The 22,231-nt window shown below is 41.8% G+C and overlaps 1 protein-coding gene across 6 annotated transcripts; it reads right to left on the reverse strand.

Annotated features, from left to right (window-relative positions):
• Positions 1-1,331: 1,331 nt before the first annotated feature.
• On the reverse strand, positions 1,332-5,300 carry LOC130146532 (U6 snRNA-associated Sm-like protein LSm5). Of its 6 annotated transcripts, none has more exons than XM_056332754.1 (5): positions 5,217-5,300; positions 4,428-4,523; positions 4,185-4,212; positions 3,460-3,532; positions 1,332-1,646 (listed from the first exon to the last, which is right to left on the reverse strand). In XM_056332754.1, exons 2-5 carry the CDS (start codon positions 4,480-4,482, stop codon positions 1,614-1,616), a joined length of 189 nt encoding a protein of 62 aa, XP_056188729.1. In that variant the 5' UTR covers positions 4,483-4,523; positions 5,217-5,300; the 3' UTR covers positions 1,332-1,613. The 6 variants fall into 6 exon arrangements, with proteins under 6 accessions (XP_056188729.1, XP_056188726.1, XP_056188725.1 ...); XM_056332751.1 differs by lacking the exon at positions 5,217-5,300 and adding an exon at positions 4,950-5,172 and having other exon boundaries at positions 1,332-2,183; XM_056332750.1 differs by lacking the exon at positions 5,217-5,300 and adding an exon at positions 4,950-5,161.
• Positions 5,301-22,231: the final 16,931 nt, after the last annotated feature.

Genomic DNA, 22,231 nt, shown 5'->3' on the forward strand with positions numbered 1-22,231 from the left:
ATACCACTTCTGAAAGAGGAATATTCATTGCCATGGCAATACACGTATGGCAATTTTCAAAAACACCCCACAAGCAAAGAAGGTCACTAAGGACTGGCAACTGCCATCTATGTGCCTTTAAAAATACACTTTTCCAAGATAAATTAGTATGATACAGCACATATAGCAATTGTGAGAGTAGCTTTTCACTTTTGAAAGTATCTTGTCAGTGTGCCCTTATTTTGCTTCTATCACAGCTCATGATGAGACAGGAAAACAGGAGGAGAAAATTGCCTCAAAGGCGGACAGTCAAAAGGTAACTAAAAGTGAAGATCAGGGACAGAAGAAAACAGAGAGGACGCTGCTTGCTATTATAAGCAAATTATAAGAGCTCTTGTAAGAACCCCCTTACTCAACTTTTCTTTATTCTTCTGGTGATGGGAAGGCAAAACATTTCCTGTCCCTGTGAACCCACTCTGTACCCTGCTTGTCCCTACACTAACAGCGGGCACCTGTGATTCTTCTCCAAAGATATTTACACATACAAATCAGTTGAGTAGTGCTATTATGAAAGCATAAGGTGCAGTGAACAGGATTTAGATTCAATTATGTTTTTGTCCATCATGAAAAAATAAAAAAGGAAATTCTTTACTTTATATAAATTCTCCTAAAGTAGTAGTTGCCCCCACTATCTGTCAGCTTTTTCTATCACGGGAGAACAGATGCAGCCAAAAGAACAGTTACTCCAAAATGACTACTCCCAACTACACAAGCAGGCATGGGCAGCACAGCTCCACTTCGTGGTGAAAGAGGAGGCACCGCTGACAAGAATGACAAGTTTTAACACCAGCCTTTCCCCACCCCCGCCCTTTTTTTTTTTTTTTTTTTGGGGGTTGGTTTTAAACTTCCCCCGTCCCCCCGAACATGAACCAGATCTGGTCTGTCCATCCTCACTGGCCAAATATCATGAAAGTACCTTTACTGTAAGAAAGTATATCTACCAAGCAAAAGAAGTCCCGAAGACCTGAACGGCAAAGCCTGCAGAACCAAAGCTGCTAAGCATCAGATGCATCCACTTTGAAGAGCTTTCAGCATTCTCTAGCACTCTAACACGCGGATTCTGGTGACACAGCCGGAGGCCATGTTTAAACAAACGATCCAGTTTAGTATCTGCTTCTACTCCAAACAATAACAATCTCTTGGCTCAGGACTTGTGTTTTACATAGACAAACAAATGCAACAGATGTAGAAAAACTGAAGACTGACAGCAACTGAAATCTAACAATTGGCTTTTTGTTCCATCAGCCAGTTACAAAACTATCCAACTTGCACACATACATACTAGAACACAATAACAAAAATAAAGCCTTTTATTCAGAACAGATTAGTGCATCTTTACAAGAAAGTAAAGAGCACAACTTAAGCATTATCATTATCAATGCACCTTTCCAGAAGAAATCCTTGTGTTTTATCAAATCTCAACTGCAAGAATGTGTAAACAAAAAAAAAAACCCAACCCAACCAACAAACCACCCACACCAAAACCCACCCACACCCATACCCCAAAAGCTCTATTTAGATTATATATATATATAAAAAAAATCCATGTCTTCATAGATAACAACTGTATCAATTCATACTTCAGGCCCTTCTCCTCCAGGAACCAGCTATAAAAGAATAAGACAATTTTGTGAGTGCCATAGATCCGAGTTCTACAAACCTGTATATAACAGTTACCACTTTACAGCATTCTAGCAGATGGAGACTTCATGGTAGACCACAAACACGTTTTTTAGATTCAGTATTATCTTCCTCTCCCAACAGAGGAAGTTTGTTACTGCCAGAGAAGCCCATGCCAAAAAGAATCTCCAAAATACAAAGAATGTTTAACAAAAAACATAAGGAGATCCTAGATAACACACATTTTGGTTTTTGTCTTTTGTTCTGAACTTTAAGGAGATGATTCTGTCTAGAAACATTCTATGTTCAGACCAGTTAATTTTTAAAAAGACAAAGAATATACTTCCTTTCATGAAGAATTTCTCCAATAGTGACATTCTGGGGAAGAAGCTGCAATACTGGGAAGTTGGTTCCCTCTTTTCAACTTCTATTGCTGAACAGAGCTCAAAAAATAACAAAGAGCTTGAACCCTTCCACAGGCAGTGTGGATTAAGTCAGCATTTTCGCATGAAGAAAGTAAAGAACTAAACAATAGAAAAAGAAATAAAAAAGGAAAAACATGAAGGGGGGGGAAGAAGAGGATAATAATTCCTTTTACTTTTTATATATTCCTTTTAATATATTTATATATTCTTTTTTTAATCATTTCTTTTCATATATTCTTAATAATTAGCTGAGCACTTCTAAAGACAAAGAGCTTCACTGCTTTTCGGACTGAAGCAAGAAAGAGTCTAAAGCATAGCCTTCCTGATGTGGAAAGATACGTCTCCAAATGAGACACAGGTTTAATACATAAACATATCTACGTTCTGCTGAAAATCTGCACTCTAACTATTGGCAGCTTCTGCTTTGAGGGCAGTATACCACCAGCTTAACTGGACAGTTGTAATTCTACCAGAATATGCACTATTCTTCAGGGATGCAGAAGGATAAGCAAACTGGAAAAAGGCTTTGAAATTAAGCCAAGACAGCACTTGCTCAGAAACAAAGTAAGGACATGCAAGGTATGTGAAACTGCAAAATGGAGATTATTCTTCATTCATACAGAGCCAACTTAAGACTCAAGTCAGTCTTCCCCTTCCCACAAAATTAGGAATGCCCCTATGCAGGAAGTCCAGATGTTGTAGACACTTATGCAGACAACAAGGAACTGCTGTGGGTATGATTCTACAGTATTTAGGAACTGCAGAGCTCGGCAGCTGCGGAATTACAATATTTAATTACTGTTTCAGTTGTGATCTACATACACCAGCACATGATAAACTAAAAATCATAATACTTCTAATTTGGTGTAATCCAACAGACCTCCAGTATTATTTTCAGAGCACACTAAGGTACAGCTCTCTGGGCATCACATAATTGCTGCATGACTTGGTGAGTCTGGAAGCATCCAAACTGCTGCAAACACATTTATACGTAAGATAATGGATGAAACATAGATGTACCCCACCTACGTATTTAGTGCAGGCAAACACTCAGAAGTTAAAAGCCACTGAATGAACCAGCCTACAATGCGCACAACAAGATCACCTATGCCCTTGCACACCTGAAGACCAGAAACGTATTCACCCAAACAAAAATCAGGGCCATGCTCTTTTCATGTTTACAGCAACATGTACCAAGTAAGGCAGCAAGATCACTTTTCCAGCACTTTCATACACACCCATACCCTGGAAGCCACTGGGAAACAGCTTAACAGAACTGCCTGGGAAGCTAAGCCTGAAGTAGTCGAACTCAATTACTAGTCAATTTACAGTACAGAAGATAAATGCATGCAGCTTTTTAACAACGATGACTTACCATTGTTATGTTATTTCCATTTAGCAAAATCTGGTCTAGCTTTGTGATTCGTCTGCCCTCAGGTGTAATCTCACTGAAACAGCATTAGAAAAACTATGTAAGAACACATAACCAGGGACAATGACTACAGTTTTGATTACAGAACTGACATAAATCTCTGCGTTAAGATGACACTCGTTGGAACTCACAAAGACATTAGCCACACCGCAGCATAATCTTGCTAAACTGACCAGCTGGGTCAAGAAAGCTAGCTGGCAACTAAAAAGATACATTGTAATTTTCTGCTCAGTACATAAAGCTATACAGATTTAGCCTCTAATCTTGGCAATTTCTGGCATACCACCTATAGTCAAAATAGGTTTCAAATAGCAACATGGCATAACAAAGTAATAAATACTGATCCCCAAGTCTGCTGGCTTTTTAAGTATTTGCCTAGGCCTCAAGGAGATGTAAAAGCAAACAAACTACTGGAAAGTTCAACATACAAACCGTGTAGAATTAAGGCTACAAATTAGGAGCCTGATTACAAGTATAAATCATGCAACAGCTACTCTATGACACGGCTGGCTGGAACAGATCACTTGCTGTAGTTCAACTCCATGGTATAAACTATTCAGCTGGGAAGTATTCGAAAAAGTACAAAACCACTTCGCTTACAAATTTTACACAGTATTTTTCCTCAGGAAACCAAGCACTAAATAACAAGAGGCAGAAATTATACTTACAATTCCGTAACGTCTTCTAACACCATATCTGAAAATCCACTTTCAAGGAAAGTGAGGCCCATAAAGTTAAAAATCAAAATATTTAAAGTTATTTTCATTTTATACTGAACTGTGATTTTATCCGGAAAATAAACAGATACAATTAAACCGTACAAAAAGGTTTTATCCAGTGAACTCAAACCTCTCACAGGCAACAAATGAATTAACAGCCCACAGCGGCCTCACATCTCCCTCAAAGGATACTGACAAAGTCATCAAATCCCAGGAGCGTTCCAACAATTTCTTTATCGCTCTTCATCACAATGTGAATGCGCGAACCTATGCACTTATCCACAAGCTCTGAAAATAAAAACAAACAAACTGAAAGGTACAAGAGATTATTTCAGAGAACGTGTACTTTTTAGAACAACCCCCCCGACATTGTGATGGTACAAAAGTAATTGCCACGGGCGCTAGTAAAAAAACCCCAAAAAACAGAGAGGGAAAAAAACCACCCAAAACCAAGAAAAATATATTTTAAGAGGGTTTCATTGCACACTTGACTGCTGCTCGTTGGCGATGACGGTTCTGAGGCGATCAGGCCCACCGGCGCAGGCACGGGCCCCTGCGGTGCGAGCGGCGGGGCCCAGGCCAGCCCCCCCGAGCCGAGCCGCCACAGCCCGGCCAGCCCCGCTCCGCCCGCCGCCAGCCGCCTCACCCCGCCGCGCCCGCAGCCGGGCTCCCCCTGCCCGCCCGCCGGGAGAGCGCGGCGGCCGCGCCGGTTACCGAGCGGCAGGAGCTGGGAGGGGTTGGTGCTCGCGGGGGCCGCCATGTTGCGCCCAGGCCTGACCAGTCGCTGCCGCCGCGCGCAGGTGCGAGGGCCCGGCAGCCCCCCGAGCCGATCGCAGAGCCATCGCTCCGCGGCCGGCGCTGCCCCGCAAGTGCCGGGAGGGAGGTGGAGGCGCGACAGCCCTGTCGCCTCCGAGTCGTGCGCGTTCGGTGCGTCCCCGTAGAGTTTCAGAAGAAAAGCCCCGTTCCCCTGCCCGCTCTTACAGCCGGCAGCGCCGCCTTGCTTACAGCGGCCCCTCGGGCGCTCCCCAGCCCTCAGGCCCCAGCGGGGAGGGCTGGTGGCGCCATGTCGGGTGGCGGGGAGGGCCCGACCGGAGCCGCCCGGCGGTGCCCACCCCGCGGTGCCGGGCGCTGGGAGGCCGGGCGGCCGCAGGCACGGCTCCCGAGCGCGGGGCCTCATTGTCCTGTGGTACCTACTTGTGTGCTGTCTCTTGCTGTCCCTCATTTGCACCAGTCTTTTTTTTTTTTTTTTTTTTTTTTTTTTTCCCATACAAAAGACTAAGACTGGTGAAAAGACCATCTAAAAATATGACTTTGCTTTTGAGGGCTGATTATTTTAGTGGAGATCATTGCAATGACAAAGTGCTCCATAAAATTTTTACCAGCACATCTGGTAGGGAAAGGGGTTCTGCAGGAGCCAGGGGAGCACTGAGGAGCAGGAACTTCATAAGCTGACTTTGCTACCAAAGGAAATATCGTAAAAGAACAATCTCTATGTGCTATCACAATTTTAGAGATGTTTTGCCCATTGCTTTCATGACATCTCTGCTTGGTAATAGTATAATGACTTTCGTATGTTAAAATTAACATTTTAGCTGTTAAAATTGAACTGCATCCCTATGATATCCCTCTGATTCCATGTAGAAACGTTACCCTACTCCCTTGTAGGTAAATCACTTGCAAGGTACCTTCAATATTTATTTATTTATTTAATTTCTGACTAATCAGGACAGAATAAATCCTTCTGTTGACTCTCAGTTTGAGAATACACGATTAATGTAGCTTACAGCAACATTTCGTATTAAGCCCCCTGACTATGAGATTTTAATCATGCCAATTAGTGAAGTGAAATTTCAGTTTTTCAGGATGTCAACATTTCTAAACGGTAAGTAAGATTGCTATGATCTAACTGCCAACTATTTCTCTGCGTTGAAAATAATATATGAAGATGTATCTAGTGCTAGGTGATTTCACAATGAGGTACAGAAATTTTCCTGACTGATTATAAAATGCCAAAATATTGACACTTTGTGAATGAGACAGACTGAAGATAACTGGCATGTGTCTTCCTCAAACATAAATAACTTGTACTAATAAAGTTGGCCCCACCTCAGCGACTAATAGGAGATGATTACTTCCTTTTTTTTCTTGCCACTTGACCTTTGCCTTAGTAACTCAGCAGTGACTGGGGGAGAAGAGAGAAGTGTTAAAATTAATATTAAATATTTTAAAAAAGTAAAAAGATTCATAGCATTGTAATGATTTACCTTAGAGCAATTTTAAGTACAACAGAACATGTTTTCTTTGCTTCCTTACATGTACTTCTATATATCCACTAAGAAACAATCATATGGATATTGCGTAATCTGGATGTAAAAAATAATATTAGAAAGGTGAAGCTTACAGACACTTAAAGATACTTAAAACATCCTGGATAGCCAACACCCCAAGCCCTCCATTTTTATAACTAAGACCTAAACACAAATAAACCCACATATATTTGTGTATTGATACATCTATTGAATGACCAGTGTGCAGGTGGAAGCCTGAGCTGAAGAATCATTATGTATTTCCAGAACAAGTTTCTGATGGTATCAGCTTTTTGAGATTTTATTTTACTTTCATTTTGTATTTCAGCTGTGCCAAACATTGCCAAAACAGAAATATTTCCTAATTGAGAATGGATCCTGAGCGTTGTAGGACCGTCCTTTTAAAAGGCTAAGCAGAGGGTTCATAGGCACTGTGCAGCTGCATCCCCGCCATGACATAGGTTGATCCAAGCTTCCAGTTCGCACCTTTTGGAAGGGGTAATTCTGCCCTCTCCTCTGTTCCCCATTTCATCATTTCTCCATTTCACCCAGCCATGCATTTCCATCCTTCCCTAAAACTTCCTTGATGGGCAAGGAGCAGATCCATCTTGCCACACCGGCAGGTGTTTGGCTTACTTGAACCAAGCACAAAAGTCCCTGCTTGCAGTTTGTGGATAACTGGCTAGCTGAAAAGGGTCACATAGACATAGTCCAGCTGGCTGAACAAAAATGCACATCGCTCTCAGCTTATCTGAAGTAAAGCAAAATACACTATCCTTGGCTGTTCTTGTTACATAATAACAGGAAGATCGCGGTGGGAAAAGAATGTTGCAGGTGGGAACAGATAACTACAGAAGAGAAACTAGGGGCGGGCTTGGTATTTAGGCAACTAACCAATAATGAGCTTAACTTTTGTAATATGTATGAGCTAATTATAAGAAGGCATAAAAGGTGACTGTAAGGTACAATAAACGAAGTCTGCTGATCACTCATATTGAGTGACTGTGTCTTCCCTCCATCGCAACAGCAGTTTGTTTGAAATGTAGACGGTGCAAGATGATAAGTGCTTTGCATTGCTTGCTCAGGAGTCCGACACATACAGAACCCCTCTCTCCCAACACATGACAAGTATAAAAGTAAAATTATTGGAGAGCAAATTTCATAGCTTGCCACATAATTTTTGTTTCATTGATATAAAGACATATTTCATACGGGAGTGTGAGGGGAAGTATGAGAAAGAAGCATTCCCTTGGTATGTTCTTGTTTATGACAAAAACAATTAATTGTAATTGTTAACTTTATTATGTATGAAATGTAAATAACTACACATGCTTATAACCAAAAAATAGGTGTAAATTTAACTCTCATTAGCTCATTATGTTAATTCACTGCTTTATGAAGGCTACTCTGCAAGTTCAAAGAAAGCATCCATGGCTGGATAGGAAAACACTATTTTTTTAAAATTGATCTTTTCCACCTCTAAGTTTGTTGCATTAAGAGTGAAAGGAGAATAGAGATTTCCTACCTTTCTATAGCGTTGTTGTGAAGGTGTTTCAGGGCCAGCACTTTTTATCACTTTTCATAGAACAGAATTGCAGAACCATTTCGGTTGGAAATGATCCTTTGAGGTCACCAAGCCCAACCCTTAACCCAGCTCTGCCAAGGCCACCACTAAACCCTGTCCCCAAGCGCCACATCTACGCGTCTCTGAAACGCCCCCAGTGCGGGTGCCCCCTCCCCGGGCAGCCTGTGCCGGTGCCTGACCACCCTTCCAGGGAAGAAATGTCCCCTCACCCCCACCCTAACCCTGCCCTGGCGCAGCTCGAGGCCGTTCCCTCTGCTCCTGTCGCTCCTTCCCTGGGAGCAGAGACCGACCCCCTGCCCACAGCCCCCTGTCAGGCAGCTGTAGCCCCCCCGAGCCCCCTCCTCTCCAGGCTGCCCACCCCCGCCCCCTGCAAGTTCCCCCCAGCTCCCCCAGCCCCCCATCAACCTTGTAAAGAAACATTTTTCATTGATGCCAGCTCATTTAAGGGAAAGAATACAGTGCCAGGAGGGAAGCAGCATCGCTCTTTAGTGGACCTCACATCTAGTATAGATTTCAGGAATCAGAGCTCTCAGAGATGCTCTAGGGAGTGTTATGGGAAGTTATGAAATGGAGAAGCTGAAGGCAGACTTTGAAGGCTCTTAGGTTTTGGTCAGTGGTTTTGTATTCACTTCAGGTTCTCTAAGCGAAGCTCCTTCAAAGGTAAGTGAGATAAATGCCACAGACCCCAAAGTTCTGGTTTCAGTCCCAAACATGAATTCCGGTTGCTTCATTCATTGCCCCTTTCAGAACTGCCAGGCAGACGCCAGGTGACAAGGTGCCCAAGAACTCTGCAAGGACAGAGCACAGTGGAGGTTGCCTTGTAGCTTTTTAGAACCTTGGTTTGGCACATATTTTTCAAAATCATCTCTGCACTTATTTAGGCCAGAAGTTCCCTTACATAATCAAAAGATCTTTGAAAACTGGAACGGTAAGCTCTGAAGTATTTGGTCTATATGAACATTGTGAGATTCCATCTTTCCGTGCTAAAGGTTGCAAGCACTGCTATCTGACCTCTTCACGGCTGGTAGTAAGGACTGTGTTTGCAGGTATTTACATTGTCTGTTTCCACCTTTTTCTTCACTTTTTTTTAATTTATTCACTTCTTACAGAAAATTTTTAGTTTAGAGGGTCTTTCTCAGTCTTGAGTTCATGCTCAGAGCATTCCAAGATGTGCTGAAGGCTCCTTGTGAAACCAAGAAACAGATTTTAAGGAGAGATCATAGGTGTGGTTCTAAAATTTATGAGCAAATAAAGTTAGTAGTTGCAGTTCTAGTCTGTGACACTAAATCCCTATACAGTCCTGGGCTGTTTCTGTGCCCGTCTGGCCTGTAGCAAGGCATTTCAGGGCACTTCATTGTCACGGGATTGCACTTCTGTAGCATTTAGTGTGTGTCATTTAGCACTGCTGACATATAAACAATGATAAGATTCTTATAGTTAGTTACAGGTCATATATGGTATGAACATTTTATCCCTTCTTTCATGATACAAAAAGTGTAATTGCTTTAATACAGACATTATGTTAACCTAAACTATTCCTCCTTAAAAAAAAAAAGACCAACCAGTTTTGTTGAAACCAAGCACATGCTCTTCTATTGCAAATCTGAGAAAATGTTGTTGTGGGTTTTTTTTATTTTTTTAATACATTATTTGGTATTCATAGTCCTGTCAGGCTTCTGTTGAACCTCTATGGAAGAGCTGCAGGAGCAGAATGTAATGCTTATGATGAGCACAGAACTTTTAGCGTTTTTTAGTATCTCAATGCCAGTAAATAGTAAATAAATAACATTGCATGGCCTTTTAGAAGGTCATTAATCAAATATTGTAAAACAAATAGGTTTAGTTTCATATAAAATAAATTTTAAAAAAACTGAATAGGTGATAAATTGTCAGGCTACAAACTGTATGTAACAGCAGAGTGATGATAAAGAATATTTAGCTCTTTAGTGGTTAAATAGAGAAAGTTACCTGTTAAAAGCACATCCAGAGGAGAGCAAACAGTAGCTCTAAATCTGAAAAACTGTGGGACTGCTGCCATCTTCTGGGACGGGACACAAAGGCGTGTCAGTGCTGCACAGTGAAACACTCTGCTTGCAAGAAAGAGCAAAGGCTCAGCTTTTCGGATATGGAATAATCAAGAGTTTCTGGAGGGCTGGCTCGGTCGCCCATGGCTTCTTACACATACCGTAATCCAGTTCCTCACTGTTCTCGTGTCTGACTTCTGAAAACTAGGTTAACATAATCTTACCAGTGCAGCGCAATTATACTGCTAAGATTTCAGCTGTGGGGAAGATGCTTATAAGCACTTGTTGCACTCTGCTCCTGGGACATTTCTTACAGTAATTGCATTGGAATAGTGGAATTTTTTTCATTTATATGACGCTGATTGAAGTGGCTTGTCATGGTTCATGATTAGGGCTTACTGAAGTGCTGTGATAATACAAACATGTAATTCAGTATGTGTGCGTGATGCATTTTGTAGTAAATTTATTGCACATTACAAGCTTTTTCTGTTTTGTGAAAGGCTCCAAGCAGCGAGACAAGTGGATTCATTTTTTCATTTTTTAAAAAAATATTACTACCTGTTCTGTGCTTGTTTATCCTGTAAATCAATTGTGAAAATTATGTCATATGAATTCAATACTCAGCATGTATGATTTTTTGTCTATGACTGGTTTTGTCATGACTGACACTGACGAATTGTTTGCAGTCTCCTCAGATGAACATAATTAATTATCTGGAGGCAAGTGTAAAGAAGTTGCCTAGCACCAGGGTTCTCAGGGACACCTTAAATTTTAAGACCAGAGAAAATAAACGGAGTTAGTACTCTTAATTCTTTCTCAGTGGTATAACACTCATTTTAAAAAATAAACTACCACCCCTGCCCAACCTTAAGGTCTTGCACAACCGCCTACTAGAACAGGCTGTTTAATGCATGTACCTGGTGCTGAAGGCATACAACGCTTCTGCCTGCCTCTTACCATGGGTAAACCTCGGATGTTTTCGTCAGTTTTACCAGTTTCTCCCCATTCTCCCTTCACTGCAGGCTGGATGTCTCCCAGCCAGAAATTTTGATTGCCTCCCGGGCTTCTTTTATTAAACAATGCAAGCAAAGAAATACAAAAACCTACCTGGTCAAGACCTCTGCTGGCTGGGGGTGTGTGGTAAGAGAAAAACTCCAGCTGTCTAGCCATGGCACAGCAAGATACATGAGATCTGGGGTGGCCTTTGGGACAGGGCTACCAAATGCATGTAATGCAAGTTGTGTGATTCTTGGGACCCTGCCTTGGGATTATCATAGTGGTCATTGGTTTTGTTGCTCCTGAGGCTGACTGTTCCTGTAAGAAACTACTTTAATGCTGCCCACTTGCTGCCTCTCACTCATTAAAGACGATTTTATTCTCTTGGTGCAGCTAAGAACATCTACCTGTTGGGTCAGCTGAAAACCCCAGGTCTTGAAAAAGCCCCCCGTGCTCAGGCGAGACAGCAGAGGCAGGCTGTTACAGAGCCTGAAGGAAATCTGGGGCTGAGTTTGTGATAACTGCTCAGTGACATATATATATATATTATATTATATAAAAAAAAAGATGTGTAATAACAATAAAAAATAGATCTGTGACAAGCTCTGTACAACATTTAAGTGTTAATAAGATCTCATTGTTAAAAGTCCCTGTACATTTCCTTATCATACCAGCCTAAAATAAGCTACAGCCTGGCAGTTCTCAGTGAGGTAGTTTATCAGTTATGTGATGCAATTTCTGTAGTATAGAACTGTTATTCATGATATCCCAGGGCTATGTCATACTTTAATGAAAAATAATTTTTATTACTATGAACATCCATAGAAAAAAAAAACAATCATCTGTGCTTGTCTTTTGGCACACTAGTCGATACAAAATTTATTTAATATTTCTAAATCTGCATTTACACTATTTGCCCCACTTTGTTGGACTGAGATACTTTAACGTAAGAACCCTGACAAAAAGAAAAAGCACCTATCAGATTTTAGCTTAAGCACTGCTTTTGCTGTAGTGAGCAGTATTTTGCAGAACATCGTTCCCATAACTCTATGGAGACAATCTGTCATCTGTCAGTAGGAGTTACCCAAGTCATGTTGTGTCCCTAGGAAACATGCAATACAATTTAGTGTAAACTATTTATTGACTCATTACCTTTGAATCTTACGCAAAACTGTTCTGTACTTTCTCATGTTAATGGTTTTGCCAGTTATTACTGTTGGCACCATTGTTTACAGGGAGGAGGTGAGTTTATTGCATCAGGCTGTCCCAGCATCTTCTCAGAGTAAAGCAACGTGATTTCTCACTGTGCTTCTGTTTCCAAGTGGAAGATGGAGAGTATAAGATTGTTCAGAGATGACCTTCGAGCTGTTCATAGGAGTATAATGCATAAGGCAAGTATGCGTGAATATATGCCTGTTCCTAGAAAGCTCTCTACTTCCTGAGGATGCCGAGATACACACATTTAGCGTAGGAGTAAAGAAATGTTTCTGGTCTTTCTTTCTTTTCTTCAGTTTTGTATAACTGGAAAAGGATACTTCAACTGGAAAGCCAATTCATTAAAATTCACTGAACAGATCGCAGTAGCTCAGAAGTAGTAAATCCTCAGGAGCATCACCCCTTACTTGTCTGCTGCCCCACAGGAGTAGTTGTACGTGGTAGGGGTGGTCTGGCCGATGGAGCCTGAGCTGCTCTTACAGGACGTCGGGTCTCAAGCTTGGTCTCCTGACTTGGAGTCTCGTCGTTGCTAGAGGATATTGTGGAGCCCAAATGGATCATGTTTAGGGAAAAAAATCTAAGAAAACATGGACAAAAAGGGATATAATTTTTTTTTTTTTTTTTCCAGATTTGCATTTCTGATGAGTTCTAAATAAGGTATTTGATTTGAACAAGGTATTTTGAAATACCCAAAATACTCCATTTAGGAAGTGTGGTATACTGTAACTAAAGTTCTTTTTTGCATTTAAGAAATTCAACAAAAACTTCTATTTGATTTTAATGTAGACATTTTTGAAAAAAAGTGAAAGAAATACTGACAACATCTGTGTTCATATTTCTGAAAAATACTTTAAAGAGATATTACATTTGTAAGTTATTTTAAATATAAAGAAAGTAAAAATGTATTGTCCTTTAGGTTATGCAATAAAAGCTCCCTGTGCACAGCCACAAAGGAGAAGAGGGAGACAATGGTGGGTGGGGGGAACCCAAATAATACCCTGCCAGGTTGCTCCCAGGCCCATCACAGGTGCCAGCAGCCCACCAAAAGCCCACTGCCACAAGCCCAGAGGAGCCCAGGGATCCACAAAGGCAGACAGGAACCCAAACTGTGGCTTTTGCGGGGGGACACCCTTCCTGGTCCCTGCCAGGGCTGTCCCAGGCGAGCCTCAGCCCCAGTGCCGCCGGCGTGATACCCATCACTAGGAGCCGACCCTGCAGCACCTTTGGACTGAGGGAAGTTGCTGCCTAGGGAAATGGGGCACATTATGGGATGCAAGGCTAGAGCATTTTCAAATTGCACAGATTATTATGGGGTGCTTAGGGGAGAAAGCAAATGTGAGAAAAGAGAGGAATTTAGATGATTTGGGGAGGAAGAAGTATGGGGAAAACAGACGCATAAGGAAATAAAAGGGCTAGTTGCATGTATATTTGGCCATGCCCTGCTCCTGACCAGTGTAGTCTGTCCCATCTTCTTACTAAATCCCTTTCTAACAACTTCCCTGCATGAGGGACTCTGCACTGGGGGGACTCTGGGTGGCACTGGTTGAAGCCAGACCACGGGTCAGAGTTGGTGCCAACCACTGGAGAGACTGAAGTGACCGAAACCAAGTGCCAGCCCCTGGGACAGGACCATGGGCCACAGGGATGTGTGTTCCCCTGGGCACCTGGGTGTGCAAGTAGGTGTGTGAACACTAGCACACATCAAGTGTGACCAGACAGGGTGTAGGTAAAAAGGTGGGTGGCTCTAAAAGATGAGACCACAGTGGAGTGGACTGCTGGGGACCGGGAGAGTCCCAGCTAGCTGATGGGGAGACCATAGGGTCTCTAGGAATGAGACCCTTATGCACGTGTGTGCCTGCAGGACCAGGGCAGCCTGGGTGCCCGTGCATGCCTACGTGCTGGTGAAATGGTCTGTACCAGCACCTGGAGCAGGGCTGTGGCCTTAAGGTCCCCTATGCCCAGGTGCCAGCAACTGGGGAGACTGGGATCCGAGCTCCAGCTGCCAGGCAGGCTGAACATCTCAGCCCGGCTGCTGGTGAGATCCACCTCACATGCGTGGCTGTGCCACCAGTGGATCTCCGTCCCACTCCACACGAGCTGATGGCTTTGGCTTATCACCCGGCACTGCTCCTTCATGGGGCTTTGGGTCTCCTTATGCAGAAAAGCAGCGGTCTGTTTAGAGCGCTGATGGATTAGCAGGGCGGTTAAAAAAATGAAGTCTGTCCAATTTTGTGGTCTCAGAAGGAACTGAAGCCTTGCTGGTCTTCCCCTGCTAGATGTCTCTGCGGGCAGCACTGAGAAACATCTGAAAATAATGTCCATTGCCAACGGCTGCTGTGGTATCTGCTTCCATGCAAACAACTGCCTGAGAGACAGTTGCTGCATTGCTGCTTTATAATTGTAGTGTAAGTAGATCCGATTGCCCTAACGTTGATAGGTAGCAATGTTTACATGTGACTGATTGCTTTCTGTGGTGCTGCACCAGGTGAGGACCTCAGCTGGTATCGTCAGTTAAAAGGATTAATCCCTGTTCCATGGGTATATGAACACCAGAAGGACCAAACAGCAGCCACTCTTAAAAATTAATAGTGAGGCATCTTTGGTTTCTTAAGGACATTCACTCTAAGAACAGATCCTTTACCCTTAACAGATCCTGATTTCGCTACTTTTTAATCCTGTTAATTTTAGCAGGGTTACTGATGACTTGAACTGGATTTACTGGGAGGAACTTCCCTTTCTCAGACCTGTGTAACTGCATTTGTTTGTGTGATGTCTCCAGTGTGGGTAGCCATTTATGACAAATACCTGACATCGTACACACCCTAACTTAATTCACATTTATTTAGATAATTAAGCCTGCTTTGCTTCAAAGAGCATTATAAGGTGGAACATGGGCGCAAACAGCAACAGACTCCTGCATGCTTCAGGAAGATGGTATAGTCTTTCTCTGCAGAACTGAAATTTAATTTCCTATTTATTATTGCATGCAAACATTCTGTTTCTGTTTTGATTCCCAGAACTTAAACATTTACCAGATTTTCTAGACTGTCTCAAATTCAGATTTGCTAAGCAAGAAGCAGAAATGAGCACGTCCTGCATAAATGGGACAGAGAATGCTCTAAGCGTATAACAGAGGGAAAAGTGCTAGAGCAAAATTGCTGAGGGATAAGTGATTTGCAAAACCCCTTTGGCTAGGTTTAAATCGGAAGGCTGTTGCGCTGACTTTGCATACAACTAACAGCTGGGTGCATTTGAACTACCCCCTGCCGTGTGTGTTCTGCCTTGGTTTCCACTTGTAGGAAGGTTGGATGTGTAGGCTGAGGACAGGTGGACCTCGGGAGCCCTGAGGGAGGCCATGGAGCACATCCAGTGATCAGTTCTGATGTAGCTTTGACACTTCTGAGGCAACTGCAGAGAAGACAAGAAAAAAGAAAAAAAATCCTTTCTAAACCAGCATCAATCTAATTAATGTTGTGGAGGATTTGGGTAGTGAGTAAAGAGGTTAGATACAGGGACACAACCTCCTGTGGAGCCTGTGATTGCAGAACAGCACAGAAAGAAAAAAAATCCTCACTTTCAGCGAACCTCAAGAGCTGGTACTTTGTGAGCAGGGTTATTGGAGGAGAGGACGTGACCAGAATACAGCGATACAACCCAGGGCTGCATGGTTTCTGAGCACATACTGCAGGTTTGTTGGTCTACCCCAGTGAGGAATAAAGAAAAACTCCTTCCCAGGTGGCCAGACTCCTCCGCTGCTGCTAGCTCAGAGCTTGCAGTTTCAGGTTTCCTATAAGTAGGGTATTTTGAATTACCATGAAGCACTTTTCCTACTATGACATTAGATGTGTTCAAGTTGCTCAGTGACTGCCGGCGTCCCTGTGTTTTGGTACAGGTTTGTACACAAACCTGTTGTGTTCTGCTTGCCGACAAGGACCCAAAAAGCGCATGGCATGCTTCACTTCTGTTGATGCAGAAGTCTTGCTGTTACTAAATGTCTAAACACTACTCCTACATTCTGGCAAGTTTAGATATAATTTATTCTTGATAGAATTGAGAAATGTAGGTTGGGTCTTGTGCCAGAAAGGGTTGCAGTTCGCAGGGGAATTCATCCTGCCTATAAGACACACGTAAGCTCATATTGCCCCTCAGGGTACCTGCTGGGTTGATAGAGCTCTATGGAATGGGCAGATGGAGGGTCCTGCATGGTTCCAGGCTCTCCTTCATCCCCAGAAGACCTAACTAGCAAAAGTCTAGGCTTAAGACTGGGGATAAACTGAAATTTTTATGAGCTGGATTCCTTCACTTTTGTTACTGTCATAACTCCAAATTAAATGACACTTAAGAGTATTTTACAGTGATTAGCAAGTGAAATCTGAGCATTTCTTATTGACAGTTCATTTATTCCTGTACTGCATAAAAGAATAAAAGACAGCCATAACCGTCCTCAAAAATCAAGCTGAGCCATGCTGAATTTAATGTAACTGCAAAGACAGTTAAAAGTGCAAGTCATTTTATTATGGAATGATGATGTATTTTATACCCTGATTCAGCAAGATATTTAAACTTAATTGTAACTAAAAGCAGATACCTTTGGAACCATGTTCCATTGGATAGCCACAGCGTTAAAGTTAAATGTGCTTTAAATATTACTTTGAAATACAGCCACTGAGCCGCATCTGTGCACCTGAAAGGCATGTAGCCATTTTTTGCAAATAATAGCAAATTGCTTTGAAGATAAAGAAGTTGCGTTAGATTGCTATGCCAGCTAATTTTGAAATATCTTATTTAGAAAGAATTATGCAATATCTGATACAGAGAAAGAACCCTCCTGTAGCAATATGCAGCATTTCTCCATTTTAACTATGTATATTCATATTACCCTTTGTATATGTATGCACCACATCTTTCTTCTCATTAATGAAGTTTGACAATTTGTGACAGGACAGAAAGGGAATTCATTATATTTAGTAATAGAAAACCCATTTCTCATTTTTCTAGCACCAAGCAGCTGCAATGAAATTGCCTAAACCACTATATCACAATTCCCCACCTTTGTGGTTCTTAAGGTCACCCTCAAGGGTCTTCAATTTCCTTATGTTCAGAGCTTGGCACCTGGTAATTTTCAGAATCAGGAAATATAAGGAAGCTATATATTTTTATTCTGAGAAGGATTTTTTTTTTTATTTGAGAAGAAATAAATCTGTCAGGTTGAAAATATTAAAAATCAGAAGCTTGACTGTAATAATCACAGCAATGTCAATGCCAATTTTGTTTAGAAAACTTTGGAATGAAAATTTTCTGTATGACAAAGAAACTTCCCCTTTCCCTGAAAGAAATTGTTGGTGTGTAAGGGAAATGGAATTTTTATTTCAATAATCAATGGGGTTTAAGAATAATTTATGGTAATAAGACTGCAAGGCACCCAGCATTACTTTTCCTTAAAAAGTTGCTCAGTATTCTCCTTGCTGCCAACTTCAGTGGACTATATCAACTAAAATAAAAGAAAATTAGTCTTTTAGACAAAATTTAGAGTCATTTTCTGTATATATAAAACACCCATATGCTTTGTATACCAGTGTTAGTTATTGAGGGAATGCAGCAAAAGGCATCGGTACAAAATTAAATTGATTTCCTTAAAGATGTCTTCAGACAGTCTCCAGGATAATAAATTCCTGTAGCATAAACTGAGAAAAACACTTGGTTTGGCTCTGCAATGGGATAAAGGGAGATTTTACTTTTTATCTAACTTTATTTCTGCTGGAGATATAGTTCCTAATTCTTTCAGTGTACAACTTGGAATAAACTACAAGAAATATTTCTGTTCCAGTAACAATTTTGCTATTAGCAGAAATAGAAGATATTTTGAATGTGAGGACAGTAATTAAAAGCAGTAAAAAAAATCTGATAAATAACATGCTGAAAAGCAAACTACTTTGTATTCATTCACTGTATTGCCCCAAACCTCCAAAGTTTTCACATTTCCATATCTTCTCATTGAAAACCTAATTTCGGTTTTCATCATGGTAAATGTATGCAATACAAACTGAATCAGAAATTCAGTCATTAATACTACGACATGGTCAGAGCAGTGCCAGTGCGTGCTGTGCTCTGTCCTGCCCTGGGCAATCTAACCAGCTCAGCACCATTAGGACTTGCCTTCCCACAAATCTGCTCCTGGTTCTGGGTCAGAACCTTCTGAGCCTCAAAAAAAAGCTGTATAATATGTGTGAATAATTGAAATAGAGGAAGCAAGGCAAAGAACTAAAATTAATAATGTGTGATAAATTATTTATTATTAATTTAATATTTTTTTTCTTTTACCCCAGTTTGATGGATAACAAAGCTTTTCACAGCTGCATCAGGCAATATAGAATTATTTGAAGAAAAAACACAGTAGTTGCAGTCCTGTGGTTACTACAGAGATTTTTTAAGAGGTTTTGGAAAACACCTGAGGAATATTCCATCAGCTTATGGTTCTTATGAAGAAGATTGAAGTGGTGCACCCACATGTCCTGCTTATCTGAAGTGTTAATGACTCAAGGGGCATTGAAATACCGAGAACTGCCTTCTGTGTAAGTCTGAAGCTATAGCAGTAAGCAGCTAACTGTCAAAGTAAATAGCAGGTAATTTCTTGCCCCAATATGACTTTTTATTTGTTCTGATATTATCTATGAATATCTCGTCTTATAATGTTCATACTCTGTAGGACTTGCCAATCTAAGCGATTCTTAAAAAAAAAAAAATATCCGTTTTGAGTTTGCGTTTTGTTCTGATACAAACGGTTGGGTTTCAGTCCAGAGTCAGGGATGTGATTACTTAATATGATTTGAAAAAACATTTTAATCCTTCTGGATGTGCCCTGTGACTCTGAGATTTACTTGTATTTGCGTTTGCCGTGTGTAACTGCAACCCAGGCAGTTCCCAGCTCTGCAAACACACCCACCACGATCTGTGCTGCTAGCAGGGGTTCCCCAGACCGAAGGTGTGCAGGAGTGCACCTTACCGCAAAGGGGCTGGCCTGGCTCCGTGGTGATGTCAGTATCTCCTACTCATTCATGAGCTCCCTGAGCCCACTTTGAGCAAGATCGCGAGCGAGGGTGCTGCCTTGCAGAACGGGGCATGAGGTGGTGATGCTCAGGCTGGAGAGGTTTGCTCGTAGCCACATGCAGTGCACCGCAGCTGCCCAGATGTTCTGGTATTTCTGCTGTTTCTGCTATGACGTGGCTTTCCCAGGAGCTGCTTCCTAAATACAGTGTTCTGATTATTTTTTTCATCGTCATTTCTTTCTGTAATACTAGTAATACAAATTACGGAGATATTCTCCCATGCATACACATGCAAAAGCTGAAATCAGAAGCTGTCTTGGCTGTGGGTGTTTTCTTTGTTGTGCACATTGATGGGAGCCATCTCAATGAGCAGCTCTTGTTTCCTCCACCGTGCAAATGCATTTTTGGCAACATCCTTCAAAGGTAATCCTTCTATATCAGGCATGAAAGCAGATTCCGTGGGACACGGTGGTCACACTGCGAGTACAATAGAAAAATCAGCACATTCAAGATGCACATATAGATTTACTAGTGCAATAGTTTTAGCCCCTAAATCACAAAACAATGAAGAAATATATGTAAGCAAATACATGTTTTTGTAGACTTTCTCTACGGCTATAAAAATGTATCAGTCCTTACTTAACCAACATCTTTGATAGTGTATTTTATTTTTTCTTATAAATGGTTAACTGACTCTCTTCCTTAATTATTTTACCATAATCACTTTGTTCTATTTTGAAAAATATGTAAGGGATATTTTGATATCACTCTGGAAATGTATAAATGCAGATGTTAATAGTTCCACATGACTTTGATACTGATATTTGTTTTACACTTGTGATATATGGCATTTTTTCTACAAGTAATGTTCTGTTCACGAGCGTGTACTAACTGACTATTTTGATTTTTATTGTATTTGTCTGTCTATAGTGTTGAATTTCCAGTGCTTCACTGATAAAACCTTAGTTCAGGGGAGTTACAATGCAGAATAACTACTCTGATTTTTATCAGTCTGAGATGTAATAATTCTTGCTTTCAGGGGAATTAAAAAAAAGACTATTTAAAAAACAATTTTAAAAGAGCTGTCTTTAAAAAGAGAAAATTTAAGAAGAGCCATCAGTCAGAGTTGCTGCTGTGCTGAGCCTATGGGTAGTTCAATAGGAAGCTTTTGACGCTAAATGTATCATGATTTTAATGGTCATTTTGCATGGATTGTGTGATCAGTGCCAGTATAAATCCAGGTTTGGAGGTGGCATATCAATGTCAGTGAGAAGTGTGGCGATAATCACTAAATCTTGGCAGCATTTCATTTTGAAAAGGTTGATCTCGGAATTATGTGGTTAAATAGCTGCCGCGGTTTCGGATGCTATCCTATCAAATCCCCGAGTCTATTTCCTAGCAGAGTCAAGTGCACACCCGCACATTTTAAAGACCCTTCAAACCCTCCATGACTCACTCAGCTGTGCGTGGAAGCAGCTAAGCATGTAAATATATATCACATCACTAGATGTCCTCCTGCCACAAAATTTCTTCTCAGCTGATAAACTGAAAATGTCTTAAAAAAGCCCTAGAATCATGTACAGCCCTAAGAGATCACCGGTGCAAACTCCTGTAGTCACAAATGACCTGCTCCTGAAAAGCAGCCTCAAGGTAGGTCAGAGCTCTGCAGTTATGAAATGTGCTTTATTGCACACGTATGGAGCCTGTAAGGACTGCAGAGGAATTTTCTGTCACCGTGAGTGTTGCAGAAGCAGGGCTAGCCCTTTGATGGTGACTTATAAAAACCTGGAGTGCCTAAATATCTAAGTCTGATTGTTTTGTAAGTAATATTTTAGTTACCTCTATGCCCCTGCTGTATGGTGCACACCGTGCACGGAGACATAAACTGCCAAGGCCACTCCTTGTGTGCGTGTTGGGTGTCCACTGTCCCGTCTGATTGTTGCAGTTGAGGAAATACAGCCATAGCTGTTTGCTGCTATGTAAATACAGCTCTTGGTTTATGAAATTGTCCTGGAGTGTGCTATGTGCATACAGACCACTAGAAGTGGCAGCATCTCTACAGCCAGAGGGTGAAAGCCATCCGCAGGGCCCGCTGGCGGCACGGGGGCAGGGCCATTCCCCTGGTGCGATGCAGCCAGCACCCTCGGTGCCCATGGTGGTGGCTCGAGCACCGCTGGCAGCTGACAGGGCGGGGGGTGTGGAAGGGCAGGATGCCTGGTGTTAGGCAGCGGGAGGGAAGGGGGATGGATATCCATGTTAATTTTTCCCAGGACCGACAGTCACAAGCCACTGAAATGAGACGTGTGTCTCGCAAACGGCTGCATTACTCAAAAATGCTTTTAAATGCTGGTGATGTTAAAGAATACCAAAGTAACAGCTGGTTGTGGAAAGGTGTAGCTTGAGAAATTGAAGAGTGGCATGGACCTGGAGGAAAAGTGATATTTTGAAGGGTTTTTTGTATTTCTGGAAAGCTGGTGCTGAGGGTTGGGATGTTGCTCTGGGAGCACTGGACAAACAGTGTTAGATTTTCTGAGAGCTGACATGCCATGTGAGAGACTGCATTTCACAGCGCAATTAAAGGCGTTAAAATAAATGGAATAGGTGGAGGAGTAAGCAAAGTTTATGAACTGAAGAAACATTTCCAGAGTGCTTGCTGCTCTTCAAGAATCACTTTTGTCCTCCGCAGCGAGTCTCAGGGATTGCTCTTCCAGCAGACGGCATATATGCAAAGTCCAGCCTGGAATGCTGGGGCGTGAGTTCGTAGCTGAGCTTACATCCCTGTTGGTGCTGCTTTCTGAGCATTCACGAATACGTTATCAGCCTG

This window comes from Falco biarmicus, chromosome 3 (genome assembly GCF_023638135.1).
Source record: "Falco biarmicus isolate bFalBia1 chromosome 3, bFalBia1.pri, whole genome shotgun sequence".
NCBI lineage: Eukaryota > Metazoa > Chordata > Aves > Falconiformes > Falconidae > Falco > Falco biarmicus.

Coding starts and splice junctions, on each gene's coding strand:
- LOC130146532 (XM_056332750.1), bottom strand. CDS start 4,995: ATGGCGGCCCCCGCGAGCACCAACCCCTCCCAGCTCCTGCCGCTCG. Junction 4,524..4,949: donor CTCCCAGCTCCTGCCGCTCG/GTAACCGGCGCG, acceptor TTTTATTTTCAG/AGCTTGTGGATAAGTGCATA. Junction 1,647..3,459: donor ATGGAAATAACATAACAATG/GTAAGTCATCGT, acceptor ATTCTTTTATAG/CTGGTTCCTGGAGGAGAAGG.